Genomic DNA, 16,138 nt, shown 5'->3' on the forward strand with positions numbered 1-16,138 from the left:
AATGAATTATTTTCAAGCTAAGTTGAATGAGGCTTACTGCTAGATAAGTTTTGGACTAAACTAATTTTAGGGACCTGAAGACCTGAACTATTAAAAAACCTGGTATCAGTTTTCATGAGTTCATTGAACTTTACTGTCAGATACCTGGGTTAAGAAATGGAACATGAATCTCTCTTCCTAAAATTTTGGGACTTCACTTAAAAAAAAAAAAAGGAATGGATTGTGCTTCCAGTTTTTCAATTGTTAAAATCAATTCATTGCAGCTATCTTTTTAAAGCACCTCCACAAGCTTGCAGCATTAACCTAAATTTCTGAAACTTTCACTATATGTAATAACTTGGAGTTTTTACATACATTTTTGGCTTGATAGCTTACTGCTTTCAGAAACTTGGAAATAGAGCAGAGATGAAATGAAACCCCTTTAGGCTAAAACAGGGTGCTTAAAAATGGGCACATCTCTGTCAGCCAATGACCAGATTACTACTGAACTTTGAAATTCAACTGGAGATTTTTGTGACGGTAGCCTGAGAACATGAAGATGTGTTGTGAACTACTAACCAACTATGGAAATTTATTAGCTTTAAAACTTTTTGGATAATGACACTGTTTCTAAGTGGACACAACATTAGAGTCTATAGCTCTTAAACCACAAACTAAGTAATAGTACAATTGATTTACAACAGGGATTTTCTAGTCAATGGGCCAACTTGTACATCATCATGCACATGGCCTGGGTGCAAACATATTTTTTTCCCCTTTAAGACATAATAGTACAAGATAAGGGATGAGTTCAAAAGAAATATTTCTCTACAAAAGTATCCACTCCAGGCACTTAACATTGGTAATGAGGTTGGTCTCTAAATTGAGCAGCAAAGCTGCTGTGGGGGAGAAGGCCTCTTTGTTGGACTCCATGAAGGGAATCTGGTGTGTGTGTGTTCTTTAAACTTGGCCTGGCTGATCAAGAGTTATCACATAATAGAGGGCAATAGGAGGTTATTTAAGCCCATCACATGCATCTTTGATGAATTTCTGTGGAGGAGGAGGAACCTCTATGGTCAAGAATATTGGTTGGATTCCAGTAAACATGACAAAACCCTACCCCTACTGTGGTACAGTCCTTTTGCATCTTGTTAGACTACCCCTCTCCTTTCCTCATCCCTATCCGCCCCCAAGATATTTTTGAAAGAAATTCTTGAACTCAAGCCTGTATGCAATTTGACACTTAGGTCCTTCAAGAAAGCTTTGTCTAAATTTTAGTAAATGACTACATTACAGTGCACCCGCGTCATACACGGGCATGCTTTACATGGCTTTCAGCTTATGCTGAAAGCCACTCGCCATAAAGGGCAATGGCATGTGCGCCCATGGCACCCACACCATGCCGCGTGCATGAGCCCCATTGTTTTAAATGGGGCTCAAGCATTCACAGAATTTCCCTTATGTGGAGGGGTCTGGAATGGATCCTCTATGTAAGGGAAGGGTGCCCTGTATCAGTAGGTTCTTTTGCTTCAGTAAGGAAGCTTTCACATCCAACAAATTCATTTTCAGTATTCAGAGGCAAGGGACTGAAAGGATACTTACATGAAATATACCTTATGTCTATTTTTAGATTGCCCTTTTTTTAATTACTATGATGGGGAAGGGAAATATTCTGCAAGTTCAGTCCATTTTGAACTAAGCACTCATGCATGGAAAGATATTCAAGCATAACAAAATACTACTGCCCCATCTCTCCATGTGCAGAGACATAGATTGTGCCAGGGAATGAGAACCGTATAGTGGGGTCTCCACAAATGGCATAATGTGAGTGAATGGACATCTATTTTGTGCTAAGGGCATCACTTTGTATATGGGTTCTGTGGTGATAGCCAACAAAATTAAGTTATATATTAATATAATGAAAACTTGTGTAAAACTATTGCTTGAGCCCCATTCATAAGAGAATGGGAGGGTATCAATCAATCAGTCCTTCAAATAAAACCTACAATAATTACACTGATTTTTGAAGGGAAAAAAAGATAGAAGTATTTTTTGCCAAAGAGAAGAGCATTTCTATGTTCAAAACTATTAACTGAGGATTCTCACAAAGAATACACAGAAAAATAAAGACACAAAGACAGACAGGTGTCTCCTTCATTTACACCAGTTCATTTGAAGTTAAAAATCAATTCTCAGTTTATAAAAGCAAATAATACCTTCCATTATTTGGAACTGATGAAAATCACCAAGTGTAACATGTCCAAGTTTCAAAAAGTATTTCAAATAGCTCCACTGATCCACAGTGTGATCTAAAGAGGTGGTTACTACAGATTTTATTATGGAGTGGGAAGCTTGCCTAGAACATCTTTACTTTGGATTTTGTCTTTTTGCTTCATTATTTGTACATCACTGGAATTGTTACTAATTTATTTTTGCTTTCCTTATTCTTCAGATATTTCTGAAAATATGAGTTCACCAAGAGTTTTAAGCCTCCCTTTTTAAATCTTTGGAATGTCACATACAGTGTAATCCAATATTAAGAAAACACTTTATGAAAAAGAGATGTTGGGGCATACATTCCTACTGCAGACCAGACTCCTGTAACTTGTCAGCTTCTACATATGTCATTTTATTAAAAGACTTTAACCCCTCACTCTGCTTCAGGCCCAAGCAGTTTCCCTCTTACTGCAAAAACTCAATTTTTTACTTCATAATCAATGGACACCAATAGGGCAGGAATGGTGAATACCATAAATATGATTTCATTCACACCATTTCTCATACCTGCTGAGGTTAGGCAGATTCATTGTTTTTATTGGACATAGTGAAAAATGTGAAGTGTAAACTTAAAACAGGCAAGGTTACTCTATCTGGTGATAATCCTTTAAGTTAGACAGGTTCTTAGTCTTAAGAGCTCTATCTACAACATCACTCCTGACTGCTTAGCAAGACTTGGTGCCTATATCTAAAATGCTCTTCCATATTTTAAAGGAAAGAATACTAGCACCTGAACTGCTGATTTAATCCATAAATCTGACTAACCTTTTAAATATTTCTCTGTCCCATACAGACAGGCCAAAATAAAGCTGCTTTGGGTCACTTTGGAGGTATGCTGTTTAAATGACACATGCATCTTAAGAGGCCTGAAGCTGCACCAAAGCTGCACTCCAGTCCTTAGGACTGGATCGTGGCTTTGCCGTGGCTTCCAGCCTCTTAGGACGCATGCATCATTTAAACACCATACCTCCAAAATGAACCAAACCAGCTTTATTTTGGCCTGTCTGTATGGGCCCCTCTTACTCTTTTATATATGGTTCAAACTAAATTGATCTCAATACACTTTTAGTACAACTGGTGACAGACGCTCACATATTATTGTTGCTCAGAAAATTTATACTTTCCTTCCCATATATACGAACATATATGTTTTCCTTCTTCTTACCTGGATCAGTATTTCTGTGGGCCTGGTTAGGTGGGATTCCACCAAGAGAAATGGTGACGACATTGAATCCTCCAAAGTCTTGTGTAACATGTAGGATGTCTCTACTGTGGATCTTATCAACTGTTAGGATTGTAGAACTTCCATTCTTTTCAATGAAGACAGTATGCCAATGGCCATCAGATACATAAACTTCAGGAACACTTCTTTCCACTTTTCCACCAACTCCAGCATCAGAGACATACTGTACTTTCCCACCTTTTATCTGTAGATAGATATTTAGAAGTATTTACTATGATATAGGCATATACTTTATAAGCTGAATATCCCTTATCCAAAAGACTTGGGAGCAGAGGTGTTTTGGATTTTGGATTTTTTTTTAGATTTTGGAATAATGGGACCCAGGTCTAAAAACAAAATTTATGCTTCATATATATCCTATACACAGCTAGAAGGTAATTTTAGACAGTACATTTTGAAATAATTTTGTCTACATTGAACTAACAGAAAGCAAACATGTCACGACATCAGCCATCTGTGAAAAAAAGTTTTGGTTTTTGGAGTACCTTGGATTTTGGGATTATGGATATGGGAGCTTTTATGCTGAACATTAAAAAAAATAAGAGAGAGAGCGAGCGAGAGAGAGAAGCTATCTGCCTGCTTTTAAAAAATGATCACAAGAGACTGCACTAGCAAATTCTTAGGACATTATTACCTTATCTGCAATTCTACTGTCTTTTGTGACGGAAAATCTGTGTCCTTCTGAGACAGTGGAAAGTCAGATAAAACTGATAAATTAATGCTGGCTGAAGTTTGAAAATGTGGTCTTACACTGGAGATTGTTATAAGCTAGGAAGAAAATGGAAACAATTAAAGTAGTCAAGAAAACTTGGATCTTGCACCGATCCAATAAAGAAGCTTGCCAGCATTACTGTTCTACTCCTTTAGTGTTATGACTAATGTGACTAAGTCACTGTTTAGAATTGAATCCACTGCATTTCTCTTGCAAAATGTATAACTATGAACTAAAACATTCAAAATCCTTTACCCTATGCCATAACGATACTTCAGCATCTCATTGGACATGTCCCATATTGCAAGTAGGATTCTCCTATAGTTGTTTCTGTGCTGAACTCAAGGAATGGTAGCCAGTATAAACTAAATACTTTGGTTTACAAAAAGGGTTCTATGCTGGCATGGTTTTTTCATATATGAATGTATGTGTGTATTCAGTTTTAAATGTGAGCTTGGTGGTCACATTTTATAGGAAGTCTATACAAGGAGGGGAAAAGTTAATAGGAGAAAAGATTTCACTCTAGCGTGCAATGTTTCATTATGAACATATGCAACAAACATTCTTCCGGATGCCATTCAAATAGCCAGCACTTGGAGTCTAGACAAAGCTGATTAGAAGCAAAATCATTCAGCTCTTCCAATAGCTGGAGGTCTGCCCAGCACTAGTCAACACTCTGGTATTTATAAAGAAAAAGGCTAGCATGAATTCAGGCTGCACGAAGAAGACCATTTCACAGTATGCAGTCCTATGAAATCAACTGAACTCTTACCTTCACAGTGGTGTAATTGCTGCTTTCCTGGACATTAAGTAAAACTCCACTTTTGCTCCTTGTCCTGAATTTGATTTCTATATTATCCATACTTTGGGGATCCAAAATAGCATTTCCAATGCTATGTCTCATCATGTACTCCCATTTCCTATTCTGTCTAAAGTGGTAGTCAAGACGACCTTTGCCTTCTAAAGACAAGGCAGTGTCAGCTGTAATATCTGGAATAAAGAAAGAAAATTTACAACCACAATTTTGTCATCCATAGTTCTCTAGCCATCTTTTCCTTGAATAAAGAATACAGAAGTAGAAAATGCTATATGTTAGAAAACTGTTTGAAGAAAATAATCTGATTTTTAAATGCTTTCTAAAAAGTAAACTAGTTTCTCTTCCAGTTAAGGGTAGGAGAAATGTGTTTCCACAGTTCCATTCCATGGCAACTCACCTCAATGATGAAGCTGTTTTCAAGTCAAAGCAAAAAAACAAACAAACAACAACACCTAGTTGCTATTATGAATTAAAAATATAGTAAATAACAGAAAATGTATGCCTGGCTTTAATATCGGTATTTCTATTTTTAACGTGTTCCTGTTGAAATTGTTGAACCCTTGTGGAGTTGGATAGCATGGTATTTTACTTCACAATTGCTGTTATAATGAATTCAATCTTTACATATTTCTACCATGTGTACAGCATAAAACAGAGCAATTTATAGAAGACATAAATGAAGGCTAAAAGCAAAAAAAGAAAAAGAAAGAGAAAAAAGGGGGGAGAAGGGAGAAGAAACTCTATTTACGTTTTTCACAGTGTCTTCCTGTCAGTCCTTCTTTGCAATGACACTGCTGCCAAGACCAGTAATCCACGCATGTGCCACCATGTTGGCAAGGATTAATAGCACAAGTTCCTTCCAGTCTAGGACACCTGCACAAACACAATGATGCAGTTTTATTGCTTATTTCTTAATTCTCCTCTCCTCTGATTGTGTGCAGCACACAAACTATGCCCCCACAATGATTACTTAATTCACAGAATATGTATTTTTGACATTCTTTGAAATGACCAGTGTTTTGATACCTACACGTAGCATGGTTTTTGAAATAATCTCCTTTTCCTCAGACCAAACTGTACCAAAGATAATATTCCCTTATATGAGAGAGAGAGAGAGAGAGAGAGAGAGAGGAAACAAAACAAAAAGAGCTAAACACTGGATTACCACATACTGAAACTGAGCAGCAATGCCAGGCCTGAGATGAAGCCAATGTGCTTTGGAACTTTATGCAGTCTTTTTATGACTTGAGAAAGAAAATAAAGCAAGCCAACTTCCATACTGCAAACTAGAAAGATGAGCAACAGGTTTAAACTTACAAAGCTTACTCTATAGACTCAACTATAAGTCAACCTCATGTATACATCAAGGGCAGGTTTGGGGGCCAAAATTATGGATTTTGATATGATCCATGGATAAATCGATGGTGAAACTTATGGGCATGCAACAAAGGATCTAAATGATGAAGCAAGGGAAAACGATGCCAAGGAACTTACAACATTCTGGCAGGCATAACTGTTTGGCCTTACTCTAAAGGCTGGATGGATGATAGAGTAGAGGGTGTGTGTATGTCAGTGCTTCCAGGACACATTACACTCTTGCCTTTCACCAGGAGATGGTTCTCTTTTTTATAATAGTTAAAGTACAGTATTTACATTGACCCATGGATAAGTCGACCCAGGTTTTTGGGGTCAATTTTTGACTAAATTTTCTAGACTTATACATGGATATATACAGTATTTCAAATAACACCTATCAAATTATATTCAAATTGAACAAAGTGCTGCCAGGGAAAAGGCCAATGCAATTGGTTCCCACCATGAAATTGGTTCCTTTGCAGCCCAATCAGGGACAGGTCTGTTTGTATTTTAGAAAGCTTATTCATAGGCAAATTTGTACATTATGATAAACCTAAATGTTATCCTGGCACAGGTGGTATCCACAGAGAAAGGCTTCCATGAAGGCAGGGTAGAGTATAAAGGACTAAATAATTAAAATAACAACAACAAATTTTCTAAATGAAAAATGTAGTCCAATTTTTAAGAGATCCCTGCACATCGAATTTTTGTTTGTTTTAAAAATAGTTTTATTTTTATTATTTAACACGCTGCACTCAAATGGGAGTGAAGGGATAAGTCCAGTTCCAGATTATATCAGTTACACATATGTTCACTAATTAATCTGCTCTATGGGTAAGTGCACAGACTTAAAAAAAAACCCACACAGAAAAGAATGGTATTTATGTATCTATTTAAATGTGCATTTCTCACAACATATGAATTTCTAAATTGATTATATTGTCACTTCATTTTACATTATATATGCAGTTTGCAAGAGTATTTTGAACTAATAACTCCATTACAAAATTCAGAGAAGCACAAAACTGGAAGGATTACTGCCTTCTGGTCTGCACATTCAACTTGGGAGATGCAAATCAGACTGGCTTGCGTTAAAATGCATGGTATCACAAACTCTAACAAGTGCCTTCTGGTATCTTATTTCAAAATCTCCCTTCCCAAATCTTCTCCTTAAACCACTTAAATATGAGGAGGAGAATGGCTCTGAACACTTTATATTATCTTCCTAATACACTGTTGCTTAAAATCATGTCAAACTGCTTCATGAACATCATACACTTCATTTTTACAGATAGAATTAATGAAAGCCACATAATTTTCAATTTTATGGCTCCACACTAAATCTTTGCCACTTATGAGCCTGTTTTTGTGTGTGTGTTTGTTTTTAATATACACTAAAACTAAAATGGAAAAGAAATCCAGTAAGATTTAATTACGGTATAATAATCACACTGCACATAGTCTGAAAATATAATGTTACTAGAACAGTAACCAGAGTGAAATACTTGAAATATCCATTGAATTTAGAGCCATATGATTTTTTACTTTATTATCTGCCAAGAAAATCTGAAAGGAAGCCTGAAACCACTTTTCACTATGAAATTGTCCAAGTCATGAAAAAAGAAAAACTATGGTTGGGTAAGAGATTAAAAATTACAGACATGACTGTCCTTCACTGGTGATGGTCCAACACTTGGCTGTTTGTGAAAATGTAATTGATGTTGATCTGTATGGTAGAGCTTTCAGGAAATCTTATGCCACACGCTGAGACCATGAAAGGCAGAAGGATGAACTAACCACTCAGGACATTCTCTTATTCCATTGCTAAGTTCAAACAGCAGGATAGAAGAACAACAGATTTAGCTAATAAATCATTCTGAAACAGTATTCACAGGGGTAGATGATACAGTGGAAGAACATAAGAAGGAAAGCGAGATAGCAGACACTTGTAGTACAAGAGGGTGGTTAACGTACTGAATCTTACCAATACACACAAATCAGACACCAATGCAAACACACAGGCATTTTAAAAGAAAAATTCATAGTTGCTGATCTGTAGAAAATGTATGATCAGATTCTTTCAAACTGAAATATATTTAAGTGTAAGTTTTCATCATGTTTGTGCATGTTAGGTTTCAACAACATCACACCATGGTGTCCTTTAAGGATAAGTAATGAGGTGCAGGACTGCAGCCTTATGCCCCAGATCTGGTATAGCCATATGTAGCAATTGATATGAAATCTGAGTAGGTTCCTGAGTATTTACATTCCCATATACACAATGAAAAATATGGAAATGCATGCCAGATGGTGTATTGCAAATATGGAACACTCAAGACTTCTGGTCAAAATGAACATTTCAGGTGAGTTATTCATGGGGTTGCCATACACTGACAGGCAATTTGAAGGCACAAACACACACATCAGCACATAGGTGCTCTCTCCTTTTGATAGTCTACCTTGCTGGATTCATCATGTACAGTTTGCCCTCTGTATCCACAAATTCTTTATCCATCGATTCAAGCATACACGGCTTGAAAATATTTTTAAAAATATACAATCTAAAAAGCAAACTTTGATTTCACCGTTTTATATAAGGGACACTATTTTATTATCCTTTGTATTTAATGGGATTGGAGCATCCACCAATTTTGGTATCCCTGCAATGGGAGAAAAGCGGGATAAAAGATGATGACGATGACGATGATGATGATGATGATGATGATGATGATGATGATAATAATAATCTACAAGGAGTCATGGAACCTAACCCTAGTGGATACCAAGGGCCCACTGTACATCCTAACACTAATTTTCAGACATATCATTGTTTTGAAAAATATCAGAATTACTGAACAGTTATTGTGGTATTGTATAAATGACATACTGATCTAAAATTCCTTCAGCTGATAAGGCCTGGTTGGGTTCTAAAGGACGTCCATTGACTGCAAACTCCATTATGCAGCCCACAAAGTCATGACTTTCCACCTGTTCTTTCCTTTGAAGTATTGGCTCTAAGGATCTGATACCTCCAATGGTGACTCTGTTTGGTTGCACGTCTAGAGTCCTAGGTGAAACAAATGAAAGAACAATGAATATCAATAACAAGAATGCAAAGACAATTTAAAATTATAATCAAGATCCATTTAAAATTATAATAATTAAAGTTATAGCTAATCTTATGAAATAGTTGTTTGCTGAGAATCTAATTCTGAATTTCATGTGAACTCAGACAAAACCCTACCAAATTAGTCTTTATTATTAAGAATTTGAGATCACACAGGTGAAAGTCATGTCCATTTTGTATAAATTTAAATATTAAATACATTTTTAATAAGTAAAGCTTAGCTTAGCTTTCCTAATGGCAAAACCAAAATCAAGCAAACACAAAGGGCAGAGAAACAGAATGCTGGATAGAATCTGGATGATTTTACAAGGCAGATGTGAAATTAATGTTGAAAGGATGAGAAGACACAGTTTAATTAAAACCATTAGATGGAAAATGTGATGAGAATAATAATGTTATCTGTTGTGTAAAAGGTAATTACTATACTGCAATGACATTTCTTCTTCTGAAACAACTGTATGTATATATTTTGTTACAAAAACCAAGATGCAGTCCTGTATAACATTTTGTCTGGGGATAAACACTACTGAATTCAAAAGAGATGTGTGGTTATTGTGTTAACAGCACAGGTTATATAGCAGTGGTAGGGAACCTGTAATCTTTAGTTCTCAGAAACACAAGTCAACATAGTGAATAAGAAGAGAAAACAGGAGTTGTAGTCTAAAATGTTGAGGTTCCACTTCATTACTCAGTGAGAGTATTTAAATATAATTGTGACATTGGGTGCATCTACACTGTTCAAATAATGAAGTTTGACACCACTTTAAGTGCTGTAGCTCCATCATATGGAATTATGGGAGTTGTAGTTTTACAAGATCTTTACTCTTCACTGCCAAAGTATGCTGGTACCACACAAAAGTACAAATCTCAGGATTCTGTAGGATGGACCCATGATAATTAATGTGGTGTCGGTCAGATTGCATTATTTCTACAGTCAGGTTGTACTATTCTTACCCATTGTAAGCTCCAACTGAAGAAACAAAGACAGATGTTTTTATGACAAAACTTTTCAGTTCAGGTCTGTCTGATCTCAGGTCTTAAATGCTACAATAACTGAAGCCTTTCACATAATGCAACAACACTGTGTGGAAAGGCTTTAGTTATCAGATCAAGTTATGACTGAGATCAGATAGAACTGGTCTATTAAGGTTTTGTCATGAAAGCACATATTTGAAATAGCAAAACTGTATTCTCTGAAAGGCTGTATGGTACAATAACAAATCTCTGCCATGATTCTATGACCATGTCTTTCCAAAGGACTTGAGCTTTACGTACATAATACAAAAATAAACAGAAGTACTTAGGATGAACATGTTATCTGCTGGTGATGGGTACAGGAAAATATCTGTGTAATAGCAATGGGACATAAGGCAAACTCAATATAAGGCTGTAATTTTTTGCACTGTCCAACTGTCCAACTTTTGTATAGGTCTCCCCTAAATTTCTGTTGGCAGTGCAATGTTATATCTCTCAAGAGCAAAGTAATTTTCAAGGATGGAATATCCTTCTCTTACCTAACTAAACAAGTAACGTAGGGGCTGAAGAGACCACCCCTTTCAGCACTGGATCAGGGTTGTGACAACTACATGTAGCAGCCCTGATCTGGCCTTTCTGCGGCTCAAAATGGAGCCGTAAAAAGTAGCTCCCTTCTGCACCATGGAAAGGGTGCCATAGCAGCTGGCACCATGGCCTTTCTGTGCTCTTTTGGCACTGTGTCATCTGGATGCAGTGCCAGAGGAATGCCAAGATGCCAACCACTGTGTGGTGGGGCGCGTGGCATCACACCAGCATGCAGGCAGAGTTGGGGCATGTGTCATGCAGTTGCCACACCCCCACTTCACCCTGATGCCAGCATTTATGGCCGGTCTGTCAAGACCCTTCATTTTCATTATGACTTAAACTGTTGGTATTTTAAAAACCATCTTTTAATAGATGGTAGGTCACCAAGGAAGCATATGTATTTGAATTGGAAACTGCATCTAGTCCACAGGCTGCCAGTAGGTATTCCAGATATAGATTATAGTTCAACACTGATAAAACATCTATCACTGAAAAACTGATTTTTAAAATGTTGTTAAAGAGGTAATCTGATAGTCAGTATGGTATACACAAGTTCCATCTGTTTAACAGGTTAAGGTGTTTTGCCATTAAAGTGAAGTGTGGCTTATTGAAATACAAATACTTGTTTTTCAATGTCAATATGTGCATACCAAGATGGTTGATATTATCATGATTAATTTCTCACTGGTTACTTCCTCTAACTGTACTTTTCTTTAGTATTTTAAACAAACCAACAAAGGCAACATGGGGGCTATCTGTCCCAAAAGCATAATATGTAATTCAAGTGATTCCATGTATGTGGACAAAAGATGATTTGGTCCCATGAAATAAACTGGCGCTACTGAACACAAAATTTTATTTTAACTTCCAAATACAAGGCTGCTTATACTGAATCTGTAATTACCGACAAAATGAAATGCTATTTACCAGTCACTAGATATAGCCACATTGCTAACAGTGCAATAGCCTGGTTCTTGTTCCTCAGAGCAGGAATCCACAGTCAAGGAAGCTGCCTGCAAAAAGTGCATCTAGATTAACATTTAAGTATTATATCTTAGGGTCACCATAAATCTGAAATGACTTGAAGCCACACAACAACAACAACAACAACAGCAACAACAACAACAACAACAACAACTGCTTGTATATACCATTAGGTTTTGATTTCATTTCACATTACAAATACAATGCTGGAGGAAGAAGCTATCCTTTTATGGCTTTGGTTCCCATGAATCTTTACGTATATCCTATTTATGTAGAAGAACTTGATTATCCTCTTTTTATATTGTTTAAATTTTAGATTCTAAATCTAATATTTAGTCCCAACTAGACAATACCGCATGAACCAATGGGAACTTGAAACATCAGCATTGTATAAATCCCATGGATTAAATTGGCTTTAGCTCACAGAATTCAATGTAAGTACACATTTGTCTGTGAAAGCAGAATTTGGAACATGAGAAAACATAGGCATTAAATTGGTTTATGTTTGTAGCACTGATATCACTTAATACTATTTAGAATTAGAGACAACAGAAAAATTGGTATTCCAGGACACAGATACAAGTTTTAGGGATTTGCAATGTAAGCTTCCATATTTTCTCCTCAGTTGGGACTAGCAACAAGGGTGGGTAACTCAGGCAAACTAGGGCAGTAAATAAGACATTCCTTACTATTGGTTATGCTGGTTAGAATTGTTGGGTGGGAGTTGCAGTCCACAAACATCTGAAAAGTGATAAATGTACAACTCCTGGGTTGAAACATCCCTCTCTCTTGCCATAGTTCCAACACAATTTTTGAAGCCCATATCTGTTTGTTTTTTTTGAAAACTGAATCATGATGTAAAATCCAATAATGAAATTTAGGGGTAGGTGGGAAAAAAGTATTTACTCTGTTTCCAGTTCTGTGGGAATGCATGATGTCCAGTTTCACAGTGAAAGTGTTTCTTTTAGGCATTACTACAAATGTTAAAAATTGACTTTTTACTCCACAGTTGTTGTTTTTTTTTGGGGGGGGGAATTTTTAACATGTATCTGGACTGAGGTGGAATAAGAGTGAGGGGGCTAATTGGAGGATGGAATTAGCCTGGTAAGCCTGGTGTGTGCCACCTTTTCCCCTAAAACCCACTCAGGGCATAGTAATCGTAGGCTAGCAAAGCTTTTGAAACATAGGCGTATTTAATATTTTATAAACATTCTTAAATTCAGTCATCACTCCATATTTACAGGGGGTGGGATACCCACTCATATGTGCTTCTTCACTGATTCACCCACTTGGGGGAGAGGGAGGAGGTGGAATGATCTATCATTACTTCCATGGAGTTCATTATATGGTAGGAAATAAGGCTACCCATTTTTCCTCTGTGATTGCTGGCACTGGAGAGTTTTACCCTAGTTGTTGCCGCCCTCTTCCCAGCCGAGTCCAGCCATGGAATTTGGGCAAAGTTAATGTGTGGCAGTTAGTACAATTTGAGTCTGATTTATTTCAAGTAGGTGTGGCACTAGCAGGCTCACTGCGAGGTCACCGTGGACCAGGAAAATGCAAGATGGAGCTGAATATTTTCATCAGTGTAGACAACCTCTTAGTGTACATTTTTGCTTCAATACATATTTCTGTCAAATGTTACCTGTGGAAAGATAAAGCCAACAGGATTTCTAAATTCTTTCATTTTTTTCAGAAAAAGCTTTAAATATGATAAACTAAATAATAATAGTAATAATAAATTTTATTTATATCTCCCACTTCTCCCTTCAGACATCCCACTTTCCTAAGATCCGATATAATGTTGAAATCTTGGGTTTTGATTATAGTGGTCAAAAAGAAGCTGTGGCCCGTTACAGACGGGCCTTTAAGTACGGACTCAGTCCGTACTAGGGTTAAAAAGGGGCATCACTTCCGGATGCCCCTAACCCTAATACGGACTGAGTCCGTACAAAATTTCGGCGCCCCTTCCACATGGGGGCCGCCATGACGACGTCACGACCGCGCTGCCTCTATATGGGGCGGCGCAGACGTGACGTCGTCGCTCCACACCAGGGCGCTTAGTGGCCCTTTCCATGGAGCAAGAAGGAGCTCCGTTTCAGAGCTCCTTCTTTGTTTGCATCGCTGGACGCAGCCTTTAGATGGCTGCGCCCAGCAACGCAAGCGAGAAAGGGGCCGAGCGGCCCCTTTCTCCTCCTCCCCACTGCCGCGGGGTGTCCTTGGGTCTCGAAGCCCCAAAGACACCCCTTTCCAGGCTGCGGGGAAGCGGCCTTTTGCCGCTTCCCCGCAGCCTGGAAAGTGGCAGATCGGGGCCTCGAAGGCTGCCACTTTGGCAGCTGAGGCCCTGATACACCGGGGAAAGCAGAGCCTACAGGCCGCCTCAAAGGGGCGGTCTGTAACGCGCCTAAGTAAACACAGAAGGACTTTTAAATTTAATTATAGGGGTTTGGGGGTTAATCACTAAATTTTAGTTTAATCACTACAGTTGTAGCAGTTCCAGCCTTGTAAATTAACAAATGTATTTTTTATGTATTCCCTTTTAAAGTTTTTGTGACATAAAGACATTCTAGCCTTAGTCTAACTCTAAGCCAATACTAATGATACTATTGTGAATGTTTGGTCCTCATCCTTGTACACCTTGGCAATGCCCATACCCAAGCTCCAGAGGAGATTTTTTGCATTCTTGGGGACTTCAAGAAGGGATGGTTCATTAAGTTGGTTTTCTTTTGTGAGTCAAAGTCCAGTACTGGACACAGCCTTCTATATGTAACTGAACAACCTCAATATATACATTGTACAAAAAAAGTTCACAAATTTTAATAAGTTCCTTTCAGGGAATTCTTTATGAACTTCTGTAATGCTGTATATTCTGTGAACTGGATGAAAGTCACCTGAAGTAAGAATTATTTGACAATATATTTTTATTTGGGTTAGATTTCATATAATTCAAGCTCCTAATAATAGTCAAATGTTCCTGCTCATATGTTTAGCAGCTAATTTGCTACCGTTACCTCTTCAGTTATGAGAGTTACTGCCATGTCACTTTGCTGTATCTCAAATCTGACAAGTTAATGATTTTACCAGGTTCCCATAAAATTGCCCTAGCCCTGTAGGAAATGATAGGTTTTAAATCCAGAAGAGAGTTATGTTATACACTTTTGACATTTTTTTCTGCAGAAGAAAGAATTTCACACAAAAGTATTTGTTCCTTAACATTTTGAACTTATAATGATGGAGAGAGGGAACATTCAAGTACAGAGATGAAGCAATATCTAGGCCTGGCAGCTGATTAAATCCATGAGTAATTTTTCTGATCATCTCCTTTGCCAGTTGAAGTACATACTTCCAATGGGGATCCTAATGAATAAGGGGCTGTGCAGACCTCCCCAAAGGGGCAGCCTGCAGCCACCCTTTTAACAGCCAGATCAGGACCATTGCAACCACATGCCGCAGCCCTGATCTGGCCATTGCAGATCACAAAAAGGAACTGCAAAAAGCGGCTCCTTTTCACGGCCTGAAAAGGGTGTGATAGCCGTGGTGCTGTGGCTTAACAGGTTCCTTCAGTGCTGTGTCATGTGGATGCAGTAGCAGAGGAGCGCTGTGATGCTGCACGCTGTGTGGTGCAGCGCTAGGGCATGTGTCATATAGACGCTATGCCCCGACTCCACCACCAAACCAGCTTTTCCAGCTGGTGTGCACAGCCCCAAAGTGTATGAATTTGTATTGAGATTATACTGGAGGTATATACATATTAATAGAACTACACATTACTGGACTGCGAGACAGCTGCTATGGCAAGCTAACCCCCCATCTCTGTCTATCTGTACATCCTTTCTCTCTCAGTAGTATGTAGTAAAAAATAATTCCTAATGTAGTATCATCTTTCTGCATTTCTGTTTTTATGGATCTCTAAATATTGGCCAAGAACAGACTGCCAGAAAAAAGTGGTTCAATTCTGCTTTTTCCCAAAGTGGGTTGAACCCCCGCTGTCTGCCTGGCCCACTCCCAAGGTAAGCCAAATGTGCATGGCCCAACCTCATGGCAGGTTTTTAAGCCATTCTGCTGAGTAATATTTTTTTGTTGCCT

At 37.9% G+C, this 16,138-nt stretch overlaps 1 protein-coding gene across 2 annotated transcripts in view; it reads right to left on the reverse strand.

The window, feature by feature from the left end:
* The window catches only part of FAT4 (FAT atypical cadherin 4), a 173,298-nt gene that overhangs the window by 6,200 nt on the left and 150,960 nt on the right, over positions 1–16,138 (reverse strand). For both annotated transcript variants that reach the window (XM_042468500.1, XM_042468499.1), the window contains 5 exons: positions 11,999–12,084; positions 9,272–9,451; positions 5,777–5,901; positions 4,984–5,201; positions 3,422–3,683 (listed from right to left, as the gene is read on the reverse strand). In XM_042468500.1, the coding sequence (XP_042324434.1) occupies positions 3,422–3,683; positions 4,984–5,201; positions 5,777–5,901; positions 9,272–9,451; positions 11,999–12,084 (871 nt within the window). The remainder of the gene's footprint in view (positions 1–3,421; positions 3,684–4,983; positions 5,202–5,776; positions 5,902–9,271; positions 9,452–11,998; positions 12,085–16,138) is intronic.

This window comes from Sceloporus undulatus, chromosome 5 (genome assembly GCF_019175285.1).
Source record: "Sceloporus undulatus isolate JIND9_A2432 ecotype Alabama chromosome 5, SceUnd_v1.1, whole genome shotgun sequence".
Classification (NCBI taxonomy): domain Eukaryota; kingdom Metazoa; phylum Chordata; class Lepidosauria; order Squamata; family Phrynosomatidae; genus Sceloporus; species Sceloporus undulatus.